The sequence below is a fragment of the Aquarana catesbeiana genome, linkage group LG04 (genome assembly GCF_042186555.1).
Source record: "Aquarana catesbeiana isolate 2022-GZ linkage group LG04, ASM4218655v1, whole genome shotgun sequence".
Classification (NCBI taxonomy): Eukaryota; Metazoa; Chordata; class Amphibia; order Anura; family Ranidae; genus Aquarana; species Aquarana catesbeiana.
In genome coordinates, this window is record NC_133327.1 from 596854928 (window position 1) to 596868422 (window position 13495).

At 41.6% G+C, this 13495-nt stretch overlaps 1 protein-coding gene across 1 annotated transcript in view; it reads left to right on the forward strand.

Annotated features, from left to right (window-relative positions):
- The first annotated feature begins 192 nt into the window (after positions 1–192).
- The window catches only part of SLC1A4 (solute carrier family 1 member 4), an 84214-nt gene continuing 70911 nt past the window's right edge, over positions 193–13495 (forward strand). Inside the window, exon 1 of the mRNA XM_073628205.1 lies at positions 193–904. Within this exon, the coding sequence (XP_073484306.1) occupies positions 375–904 (530 nt within the window). The 5' untranslated portion in view covers positions 193–374. The remainder of the gene's footprint in view (positions 905–13495) is intronic.

Here is a 13495-nt window from a genome sequence, read left to right on the forward strand (position 1 = left end):
CATGCCTTGCTCAGCCATTCTGTCCCTTGTCTTGCTGTAGCTGGGCACTGCATATGTGACAGGGCAGCAAGCCAGACAGTAGAGAAATTGAGGGGTGATGAGGGAGACTTGGCATAGACAGGGGCCAGGAGGGAGGGCTATACAGACACATTTGCGGGTGGGAGGGAGAGGAGGAAGCTCTGTTGCATCAGCTGCAGCTTTTTTAGAGGCTGTGAGAGCCCCACAGTAGAGCAGTGAGAGTCTGGAAGCAGAGAGAGCACAAAGCACTGTCAGCAGCTCCCACTCTGCCATTGTGTGCTGAAGCCTCTCATACCCATTATACAGAACAGCAATCTCCCAGCTCTGTTCATCACCTCCACACCAAAGTGCCATCAATGATGGAGAAGCCTTGCGAAACCAATGGCCACATTGACAAGTATTCTGATTTCAACGTCTACCCAATGGAAGAAACTAGAAAAGCTGCAAAAAAAAGTGCAGGGGCAAAATGTGCCCAGTTCCTGAAGAAGAATGCCATTGTCATCCTCACAGTGTCTGGGGTGCTAGTAGGAGTTGGCCTGGGAACAGCAGTGAGGACCATGAACTTGACCAAAGCTCAGATGACCTACTTTGCCTTTCCTGGAGAGATGCTGCTGAGGATGCTGAAGATGATTATCCTACCACTGGTGGTGTGCAGCTTGATCTCTGGTGCTGCCAGTCTGGATACCAGGTCACTGGGCAAGTTGGGTGGCATTGCTGTGGCTTACTTCTTGGTCACCACTCTCATGGCTTCTGGGTTAGCTATAGCCTTAGCCTTCATAATTAAACCAGGAGCTGGAGCAAGTGCTCTGAACTCTAATGCCCTGGGCATTGAAACCACAATCAGCACCACTAAGGAGACCGTGGACTCCTTCCTGGACCTTGCCAGGTAAAATCTTTACTCTACTTAGGATCCTGTGAAACCCTAACGTTCCTTCTGAGGTGGGTAGGGGTTCCGTGGGCAGTGAGCACTGACCACTAATTTTAGGGAAAGCCACATTTTTTACAGTCTGCGCTTCTTTTCTGTTATGTTAATTTATGACTATTACTTAAAATGTGGCGGTATAAAGCAAGAGGGTGTAAAAAAATGATCTGCCCTGTATGTCAAATATATATATTAATTATTGTTACATTTAAAACATTTTACAATTTAATGATCACCCTATTGTACCACGAACTGTAGGTAAAATTATTTTAACCAAGAGAACCCCAAAAATATTTCAAGGGTTCCTCCAGGGTAAAAAATGTTGACAAAGGCTGCTGTACAGTATCACCAAATATTGAGGGAGAGCTATGTTGTTGGAGAAGGAAATCAGACCTGATTATGATTTTAATGATATAGTATATATATATATATATATATATATATATATATATATATATATATATATATATATATATATATTTTATTAGTACCGTATGTGTCAGGATTTCTCTAATGGTAATAATCCTAGGTGAGGAAATGCCTTCCAAAGTAAATTTTAGTTGGTAGTATTGCCAGGAGTTGAACATTTACAACATCTGATTGTGTAATTTGGCCATAGGCAGGGAGATCTTCCATACTTGGGTGTTCGCCAACTTCATAGGGAGAATTTTTTTTTTTTCATTAAATGAAATTTTAGTAGGGTTTCACAGGTTAACGGAGACATGGATCAAATAAGGTGCCATAAAGTGGATACATGGTATGTGCTTTGCGTGAGTCTAAAAGATAATCTAGTAAAGATAAAAAAAGATTTCCATTGCCCCTATTTTTTGCACTTATTCAGTATGACAACATCTGGCCAGTAAAAAGATTGTTTTTTCTTTTGTTGCTATTGACTGGTTCCAAAAATGTTATACTAGCGGAATTTTCAGCATCTAAACCTAAACTTTTTTTGTCTGTTTTGCAATAAGAAAGGTTAAAACCCTAGTCATTATTTTATATATATTTTTTTTTTGCCATGTGTCCCATTAGGGAGAATCTCCTTTACTGCATGTCCCATAGACTAAAACTGAGTGTGATGAAATCTCTCCAAAGGAAAATCTCCTTTTAGGATTGCCATACAAGTTACAATCTAACTGTACAATCTATGCGCAATCAACTTTTAAAAAACACAGTTTTGACTCTAGATACATCAAACTATGTAAGCTTTCCCATATTAAGTGAACATGAGCTGTGCTATATGTCATGTTATGAGATGCACGTGAATGTGTATACATTACTGGAAGGGTGGGTATTTGTTTCTCACCACGCTTCCTTATATAATACAATTTAATTCACTGTTTTACATTGGCGCACCCTGCAGAATAAATATTCTGTATGTTTGCCATATACAGCAATGCACAAATGAATGGTTAGCAGCATTCTCACACATTTAGCGCTTCCAAATAAAGAACTTACATTAGCAGGGTTATAGCTGCTCTGATATGATGCAATCCCACTACAGGCTTACATGTATATAATGGGGGCACAATGCATATGTATTATTCAGAAGCCAGTGCGAGACTTGAACAACAACCATTCACAGCGCTGATAGAACAATCATTTAAATTTGTCAGAGCTGATGTATTTTACTGGCACATGATTACAGCTAAAACTGATCCAGAGACAGAGAGCAATGATCAGACAGATGTTACATGGTCTCAGTACTGAATTACAGATGTCCAACAAACAATTTAGCAGTAAATATATACGTTTTCTGCTTGAATGTGTATATATTCTAACATCATTTCTCTTATTTGCTTCTTTTTGATCTGTTAAATATACCATTGAAAGCGTATTATTATATTTGTTAGAAAAGTGCAAAAAAAAAAATTGTTGTTCAAGACAGAAATCTTGTGAACTGATGACTCCCTGAACTTTCCTCTGGGCTGTTATTAGTTAGCCTTGTTCCCTGCTTTCTATTCTAGACTACAAAGCACTTTCCTCGTTATGGAGACAAGAGGGAGATGGTATGTAGTCCTAACACACTCCCTATCCCACAGTGACAATACTGCTCAGTATGGTTGTCACCCTAGGACAAGAATTGTGGTAGTGGCGGGATCACTAGGTTAAAGCAGTAGCAAACCGCTGTTTTTTTTTTTGTTTTGTTTTTTAAATCCTGCAAGGTAAAAGCCACAATGTGCTAGTATGCATCGCACACTAGCATATTATGTGAAACTTCCCTTAGAATGAAGCCCTCCAGCGGCACACACTGTCAACGCTAAAGGCGCTTCCATCTTCACAGTTCTTCCATCTGGGTTCCTGGACTCCGGCTGTGTGAATGACCGTAGCCGTGATGATGTCACTGCCGTTCATGCCACAGGACTCTGAAATAACGGCATGGTATGCCATTCCTTCAGAGCGAATGCGCCAGTGACATCACCAGTTGCATCAAAAGTAAATATCTCCTTGGAGATAGGAGATATTTACTGTACCTATAGGTAAGCCTTACTATAGGCTTACCTATAGGTAAACGTCATGCATTGGAGTTTACTCCAACTTTAAAATAAAGGAAAAAGGTGTGAAAAAAGAAATCTAACACAGCCACCAAAGATCAATGGAAATCTAGTGCTTTTTACTGAATAAGTAATTTCAATGAATAAGTAAGTCCCCGGTCACACCGGTGCAATTTGCCATGCGATTTGACAGTCTCAAAAACACATTACAAGTCCCTTCCCATTGTTGGCAATGGAACTGTTCAAATTGCTACGACTCATGTCGCAACGACTTTTAAAAAGGCTCCTGCACTACTTTTTGCTGATTTTTTTGAAATTTGCATATATTTTATTGTATGAAGTCACAAGCTGCAATTAAATCTGCAGTGCAAATCCGTGTAAACAGGGACTTAAAGTGATTGTAAAGTCTCGGTTTTTGTATGTTGTACTTACCTGCTCCGTACAGTGGATTTGCACAGAGCAGCCCAGATCTCTCTCTTCTCAGGTGCCTCTTCTTTACTCCTTGCCCCTCCCTCCTGTCGAGTGCCCCCACAGAAGGCGGCCTACTATGGGGGCACCTGAGCCAAGTCACACCTCCCTGTGTCCATTCACACATTGAGCCGCAGCCTGCTCTCTCCTGATTGGCTGACTGACTTTGATTGACAGCAGTGAGAGCCAATGGCTCCACTGCTGTGTCTCAGCCATTCAGGAGGGAGAGTCTCGGATGGCCGAGACAATCGTGGACATCGCTAGACAGAGATAGGGCTCTGGTAAATATTAGGGGAGCTGATGGGGGGCTGCTGCACACAGAAATGCATTAAGATGAAAACCTTCTGACTTTAGAACCCCTTTAATCTTATTTTTCCTTTAGTGTTCACATGTAGAAACATTTGAGAAAGTGCACAAAGCATTATCTATATGAGAACAGTGAACTATGTACAGTGGGGGAAATAAGTATTTGATCCGCTGCAGATTTTGTAAGTTTGCCCACTTACAAAGAAATGCAGGGTCTATAAATTTTATCATAGGTGTATTTTAAATGATAGAGGCAGAATATCAACCAAAAATCCAGAAAACACACATAAAACAAATACTATAAATTAAGATTCAGTTTAGTGAGTGAAATAAGTATTTGATCCCCAAGCAAAACATGACTTAGTACTTGGTGGAGAACCCCTTATTGGCAAGCAAAGAGGTAAGACATTTCTTGTAGTTGGTGACCAGGTTTGCACACATCTTAGAATGGATTTTGGTCCATTCTCCTTTACAGATCTTCTCTAAATCCTTAAGGTTTCTTGGCTGTCGCTTGGTAACTCGAAGTTTCAGCTCCCTCCATAAATTTTCTATAGGATTAAGGTCTGGAGACTGGCTAGGCCACTCCATGACCTTAATGTGCTTCTTCTTGAGCCACTCCTTTATTGCCTTGGCGGTATGTTTTGGGTCATTGTCATGCTGGAAGATCCATCCACGACCTATCTTCAGTGTTCTGGCTGAGGGAAGAAGGTTCTCATCCAATATTTTACAATACATGGCCCCGTCCATTGACTCCTCAATGCGGCAAAGTCAGTCTGTACCTTTAGCAGAGAAACAGCCCCAAAGCATAATGTTTCCACCTCCGTGCTTGACTGTAGGGATGGTGCTCTTAGGGTCATAGTCAGCATTTTTCTTCCTCTAAACACAGAAAGTCCCCCTCCTACATGTACAGTCATGCCAATGAACATCTAAATGATTCAGAGGAGGATTGGGAGAAAGTGCTGTGATCAGATGAGACCAAAATTGAGGTCTTTGGCATTAACTCGACTCACCATGTTTGGAGGAAGAAAAATGCTGACTATGAGAGAAGACAGCAATGGCAGCCTCTGGAAGGGTTTTTCCAGTTCATCATTTTGTTATGTAGTGAAATCCTTTCATTTAATTTCTTACTTCCTGTTCTATTTTTCTATAATTTGAATAGTTAAACAGAGCCATGTTTTTCTCACTTCAAGAGAAACTCTAAAGCTGGTCATACACTGCACGAATTTCAGCCAGTTCCTGAAGAACTGGCAGAAGTGTTGCAGAGTACGATTGCTGGGTGCAGCGGAGTTAATTCAGATTAGACGTTGTGGAGTAACAGGAACTGGCTTCTTTATTGGAACATAACCACACTAGCAAAAATGTCACCTCACATGGTAAGAAGAACACAGACAGGAAAAAGAAACCAACGAGTACAGCATTATGTACAGGAAATAAAACACATCATAAAAAAAAATGTATAGCATATCACTAAGCATTAGCGACATCTAGTGTCCTGAATGTGAACTGCAGTCAATAGGCTAAGCTGAAAGTTGTTGTATCTCCAACACCCCTTCTCAACAGCTAAGGCTTAGTCTGTTAAACCCATCTTCTTTGTAAGCCTTGAATGTCTTTCAGCAGTCAGGGGCTTTGTGAGGATATCTGCTGTCATATCCTCGGTTGGGCAATAAAGTAACTCAAGAAGACCTTGCTCTTGAAGATCCATAAGAAAGTGGAACTTCACATCAATGTGCTTCATGCACGGATTTCATCTCTACCTCAGCAGTCTTTATCCTTTACTTGCTCCTTGTTCTGAAAGCTGAGATATATCTTCCCAGCTTGCTGGTTCCTTGATACTGGCACTACTTGCTTTGTATGAGAGACGTATAGGTGGTTTACCTTTGTTTACTCTTGTTGAACATCTCGTTTTTGTGTCTGAGCCTTCTTGTGTCTGTTCTTCAGTACTGGCTGAGTCTGCACTGACTTCAACTGTTTGTTCGGAAGTTACAGAGATGGGCTGGTCAGTGTCGGTTTTCTCTTCTATTCTTGCTTCCACTGTTGTCATTACCTTGTCTCTTAAATCTTCAACAAAGGTTATGCTGTTGCTAATGGTAACCCTATTTATTTTTGGATTTAGGATTCTGTAACCCTTGACATTGTCACTGTATCCAACGAAGATACCTTCAAACACTCTGTTCTGGAGTTTGGTGCATTTTTCTTCAGGTATGTAGATGAATGCTTTGCACCCAAAAACTCTCAGGTGTTTTACACTTGGCTTCTCATTGTGTCATAGTTCATATGGGGTTTTCTCCGCTGTTCTGGAAAGAAGTCTGTTCTGCAAATATGTAGCTGTCATGACTGCCTCACCCCAGTATTTTTGTGGTAGTCCGAAGTCTGTCAGCATACATCTGATTATTTCCGTCAGAGTTCTATTCTTTCTTTCAGCTACTCCGTTTTGTTCTGGTGTATACGGGACTGTCTTTTGATGTTCTATTCCATTCCGTTTTAAGTACTCTTGTATCTTACCTCCTATGAATTCACCTCCGTTATCGCTCCGAAGTATGAGAGGCTTCCTCTGAAACTTGTTACTAGTCTTTATTATATAGTCTTGCAATTTGTGAAAAACTTCACTCTTGTGTTGCATTAGTAAGTGACTGTGTATCTTGAATAATCGTCTATGAAAGTCACCATGTACCTGTTGCCTCCAGGTGTTGGTGGGTTTAGGGGACCACACACGTCACTGTGAACTAAGTCAAGTGGTCTTGAAGCTCTCTTCTGACTGACTTTGGAAAGTGTTGCTCTTGTAGCTTTGGATTTAAAGCAACATTCACACTTAACGGTAACTGGACAAGGGGATACTGTTAGATCCCTTGTCAGATTTCTCTTCTGTAGTTCCTGTATGCATTCTGGGTGTCTGTGACCTAGACGTCTGTGCCATATATGTATACAGTCATCGTGCTTGTGTGTACATAGTCTCGCTTTTTCCTTCACTGTGTCAAAGTGATAAAGATGATCATCCAGCTTAGCACTTGCTATAGTCTGCTTGACGTTTAGAATAGAACACTTGTCACCTTGGAATTTTACAGTGAGTCCTCTGGCCGTTAGACGCTTCACAGATAAGAGTTCTCCTTCTAAATTAGGAACATAAAGCAGATCTTCCACTGGTATGGCTAGATTGTTTCCCGCATCATCCGGGCATACGAGGGTTCCATGCCCATATCCTTTTGCATGTATTTTGCTTCCATCTGCGAGATAAATACCATATTTATCGGCGTATAACACGTACTTTTTTCCCCTTAAAATCAGGGGAAAATCGCGGGTGCGTGTTATACGCCGATCCCCTGCGATCCTGACCTGTCAGAATTAAAAAATCGCTGACCGCGATTTGAAAATGGCGCCGCCGGCGCCGAAATACACAGTGCCGGTCCTCGGCTGTTCTCGGCGGCTTTCGGTTTCACTCGAGCGCCGCCCGAACCTAGCCGAGTATACTCGGCTAGTTTCGGATAGCTCCGCTCACCGTCCGAGTGAAACCGAAAGTAAACGAGAGCCGCCGAGAAGAGCCGAGGACCGGCTCTGTGTATTTCGGCGCCGGCGGCGCCATTTTCAAATCGCGGTCGGCGATTTTGAAGCTCACAGGCTTCAGCAAGGCTGGACTGGGGCAAGGCTGGACTGGGGCAAGGCTGGACTGGACACTGGGGAAGGCTGCACTGACATGGCTGCACTGACATGGCTGCACTAGCAAGGCTGCACTGACATGGCTGCACTGACATGGCTGCACTAGCAAGGCTGCACTGACATGGCTGCACTGACATGGCTGCACTAGCAAGGCTGCACTGACATGGCTGCACTGGCAAGGCTGCACTGGCAAGGCTGCACTGACATGGCTGCACTGGCAAGGCTGCACTGACATGGCTGCACTGACAAGGCTGCACTGACAAGGCTGCACTGACAAGGCTGCACTGGGCAAGGCTGGACTGGGGCAAGGCTGCACTGAGAAGGCTGCAATGATGGGCATTTAAATGTAAGTTTTTTTCCCTTCAACTTCCCTCCTAAAAGTTTTTTTTCCTTAAAATTCCCTCCTAAATTGAGGTGCGTGTTATACGCCGGTGCGTGTTATACGCCGATAAATACGGTAGTTTCTTTGTTGATCAGATCAAGTTATGTAACTGGTTGCCCCTGAATCCATGCACCAGCCTTGCCATTTATTGTTGCCTGTCGTTTTAAATGTGGCATTCCAGTTTCCTTCCCATGGATCATTGATTACGGTTTTGACCTTTTGTTTAGCATAAGACGGACGCTGTCTCATTTACTCTGCTTTCCATATAGTACAGTCTTTCTTTATGTGTCCCTGTTTGTGGCATCTGAAACACACTCTGGTCTCTTTTCTGTGTAATCTTGCTTCTGTAGCTTTAAGAGTGGTTCTTGTGTCAGTTTCTGTGGAGTCATGCACTAATTCCTTTCTTCTCTGATACTCATCTATGAGCCTGGTTTTTACAAATGCTACTGTCAGATCTGTCTCAGGTCGTGTCTCCAGTGCATTGATTAGTGCGGTATATGTATCGGGCAAACTGCATAACAACATGGCTGCAATGTGACTGTCTGTTATATTCTCGCCGATTGATCTGAGTTGCGCAATCACTTCCAGCATTGCATTTATATGCTCCTGCATATTCTGTTCTCTGCCAAGTCTCATTTTGTAAAGTTTCTGCAGCAAAAACAGCTTGCTGTTTAAACTGGATCTTTCATGCAGTCTTTTCAGTACGTCCCACATGCCTTTCGCTGTGTCCTCATGGCGTTTATGAATGAGCTGATCATCCTCCACTAGTAAACTTATGGTGGCCCGTGCCTGTCTGTTTTTCTTGTTTCAGTCCTGATTATTATCCTGGCCTCTCTGTGGTGGTAACCTCCCCCAAGTCGTCTCTGGATAATGGCATTTCCACTTTGAACTTCCATAACTGATAATTATCATTGTTCAGCTTGGCCACTGAGAGTTTAAGCTATGAGTTTCCGGCCATTTTTTTTTTTCTTTATATGTGAACAGTCTTACTTGTCTATAGGAGATGTCACTGGAAAACTTCCTTATATCGATCTCCACATCAGCCACATTGTCTCCCATTCGAGGCTTTGTTCTGCTTGGGCCGCACCTGGTCATAAGACTTTACCTGGACATCGGGCCCATAACCTGTTGCAGAGTACGATTGCTGGGTGCAGCGGAGTTAATACAGATTAGACGTTGTGGAGTAACAGGAACTGGCTTCTTTATTGGAACATAACCACATGCTAAGTCTCCTGAAGAAGCTCTATAGAGCGAAACATGTTGAGAAAAGTGGTATTCTTATCGTGATTTGTCACTGGATTTTATGAATTTTTTGTATTTCAACTGGTCTTATGTCTTTTAATATTGTTTGAATAAAAATTTTGTTTTTATTCAACAATACTGATGTATTGCCATTCCCTGATCATCTACAACATAATACACCATTAAAGTCCCGAGGCTCATTACCTCAAAGTCCATTTTCTTTAAATTCTTACTGTAATTATTTATTCCTCCATTTGTGGCCGTTTCCATCATGAATGTGGGCATGTAAAGCCCAATTGAGATCGCTTCCTGGAATAGCTTTTGAGAGGTGCATGCTGGGTAACCAGCATGCATCTCTCGATCTTGCGCATGCGCAATTCAACGGCAGCCGTAGCGTAGACTCCTGGGAAATGATGTGTCATCATTTCCCAGAAGCACAGGCAAGGGAAGAAGTCACGAGGAGCTCCGCAGACCAGGAAGTGGCAGATTCCGAGCACTACATAGCAACAGGGCCTTTCTGGTAAGTATAAAAAAAAATTTTTCTCCAAATGTTTTTTTCTAGGTTAAAAAGAGTATTTTAATGCAAAAAAAATTTTTAGGGTGGAACTCCGCTTTTAGCCTAAAACAGTCATGAAAATCTGGATATGCCAAATTTGACCAATCCTATGTCCAAATCTAAAAATATCAAGCAGCTAGACTTTATACCAACACCTTGTCGGTATAGGTGGCCCGATCTCACCATATGAGGACAGGTTACATTAATATAGTGCAGTAACTTTGAAATCTTCTTGTTTATTGGTTTACAATTTCTTTATATCACAAGCTGTGCTCATACTCACTTCAATTCACGTTGTTCTGTCTGTCCCCTGCCTGTTATGGTTTCATGCACCTCAGCATAACAATAATGGGATTTTGTTCAGTGACAAAACCTAGCGTACAGTAATGTGTTGTAATTGATTTGTGCTGCTCTCCTGAACAACATCCCTGGAATAGATAAGGAATCCTCTCTAAGGCAGTTGTCAGGGATGTTAAATCATTTATTGGCTTCCAGCAGTGAGTGGCCAATGATCCAATAAAGCAGTTCTTATTCCTCCAGCCGGAAGTACTTTACCCTTTGAATATAAATGTTTAATATTCCTTAAAAATCCTGTTTACACAGGATAACAAAACATGACTGAGCAGATTATTCCAAATTTAAAGGGGTTATCCAGTTTGAATGGAAGTTTGTCATCTGGTTATGATTTTTCCATGCATTAACATGTAAGAACTACATTCCCACAGATCCCTTCCATAAATATAAACTAGAATAGAATGTTATTGTATGGGAAAGACAAAGTATTAGATTTCACCTTATCTCTTAAAAATACATCCTATTACTACAACATTTTTTATATTTACTTAATGGGGAATTTTACTCCACCTTTTCTTTTCTTGTCCAATAGGTTGTCCTCAGCACAGTGGCTTAGGGGTCAGCATTTCTGTCTTGCAGAACTAGGGTCCTTGGTTTGTAGTTTGTATCTCAACCATCTACATGAAGCTTTTATGTTCTCTGTGAGCTTGTATGAGTTGCTCCCTCACTCCAAAGATATTTTTGTAGGTTGCTTGGCTCAACTGAGTGAGCCCAAGCCTGCTGTCTTACCTCAAGAGCCTTGAGTCCCCAGGGTAAAAAATACAAATTCAAAAAATTCAAATAAAAAACGTAAATGCTCACCCAATCCAGCATAGATCTGCTGATCTGTTGCTGCAAGCCGAAAGAAAAAACGGTCAGTGTATGGTCAACTTAAGGGTCCTTTCACACTGAGATTCCAAGATCACATTCACCTATCAGTTTCTTTAGCAGATCTGAACAAAAGCTGAATGTTAGTCTATGAGCTGGCAGACATAAGCATCCATTTACATCCAATTATCTCTGAATCTGTCTAGGTCTGAAAGAAAAAAAAAAAGAAAATATCTGCATCTTTTCAAGGTTTTTTAAACCTAAACATGCCAGATCAGAGGTGGAAGGCTTAAGCAGGTGCACGTCAATTTACATCTACTTACCAACAGACCTATCATGGGTCTTGTAATTTCTGTGTGAGCTTGTGTGAGTTGCCTCCCTAACTGATAAGACATGTTGGTAGGTTGATTGGTTCCATTGAATGTGTCCTTCAAAATGACTGGACACAGTTCTATGGAGGGACATTTCTGTAAACAGCAGCAGTGCAGTTTCTTTTCACTCGCAGCTGGGGACCTTGAGATATTTCATAAATCAGATGCAACAATACTGGAACAGTCTTTGGGTTCATGACTGGGGATGCAGTAACTTGTAGAACAGATAGGCTGGACTGCAACAGTCTATAGGTTCACAGATGGGGACAATAAAGAAGCTTGTAGACCAGATAGTCTAGACTGGAACAGTCTATAGGTTCACAGCTGGGGACCATGAGGCAGTTTTAGAAGAGATGGAGATGGGCTAGACTGAAACAGTCTATAGGTTCATGGTTGGGGACCATGAAGCAGCTTTAGAAGAGATGGAGATGGGCTAGACTGAAAAAGTCTTTAGGTTCACAGCTGGGGACCATGAGGCAGCTTTAGAAGAGATGGAGATGGGCTAGACTGAAACAGTCTATAGGTTCATGGCTGGGGACCATGAGACAGCTTGTAGAACAGATAGGAGGCTCTACTCACAGAACCTGGAAACATAGGTGCAATTTTCTTGGCAGGCAGCCCCTCTCTTCCTCAGCTCACCAATCCATCCCCTCTAAGCCATCCTTTCAGATCAATCTCCTTAGGGCTCCTAAATATTTAACAGCTCTGAAACAGAAGGGGAAGGGGGATCAGCGCTCCAAGTAGATCAATGGAAATAATCCTCTCCTCAAAGTTGAAGCAACAGGTGCTGACAATGCATATAGCAATTAGGATGAGAGAAGATTCTGGACAGGCGCACTCCAAAAATTAGCCTTTATTCATAAAAAAGGAATATCAAAAATACATTCCACAGCAGAACACACTGTGGCATGTATTTTTGATATTCCTTTTTTATGAATAAAGGCTAATTTTTGGAGTGCGGCTGTCCAGAATCTTCTCTCATCCTATTTAACAGCTCTCCCAGCCACCAAGTACCAGAATAAACAAGCATCGCTCCTCTAGCAACAGCAGGAGCCAAAAACTAAATTTGCAGCCTAACTGAGAGGGTGCTACAAGAGTAAGTGAAATCTTTGTTATGTTTAAAATAACATTGTGCTAAGAAGGCTGCACAAGGATATCATACAGCATAACCTGAAAGGGGTATAGTCCCTGTGGTGGCAAACGAAGGGCTGAAAAGGAACAGTCAGATTTTATTTTTATCATATCTTGTTAAGGGTATGCACTGATGACATTTTTCCATGAGTGTTTGTACAATAATCTACCAGTGTATGGCCAGCGTAAGAAAGAAATTCAATCCTGACGGCGGCACTCCAACAATAATTTCTTTATTGGTTAAAAATCATACAGCAAGAGATGGAATCAACAGCTAACATGTTTCACATCATAACTACTGGTGCTTACTCATGAGTAAGCACCAGTAGTTACGGTGTGAAACATGTTAGCTGTTGATTCCATCTCTTGCTGTATGGTTTTTAACCAATAAAGAAATTATTGTTGGAGTGCCGCCATCAGGATTGAATTTCTTTCTACATGTTACTTGCATACGGAGCCAGCACCCGTATCTGAGGAGTAAGAGATTTTTGTGGCCCAGACACTTGGAGCAGGTTCTTTTTTCTGTATGGTCATCTTAAGTTGATTTTTTTTTTCATATGTATATCTAAAAAAATGATAAAAGCCATCGTTCCACTTCAAGTGATTTAGTAACGTGATTAGCATGGCAGAGTGAATTAAAATAATCTAGAAATCACTTTTTACTCATGCTGCAGCGTAATCAGCAATGGTGTTTATTCAGTTTTGATGCATTTTTTTTTATTGTCAGAAAATCGGCATAAAACGGCACGGAATCAGTGCCTACTCTGGTTGGGCAGTGCTGTTTTTGGCCTGGGT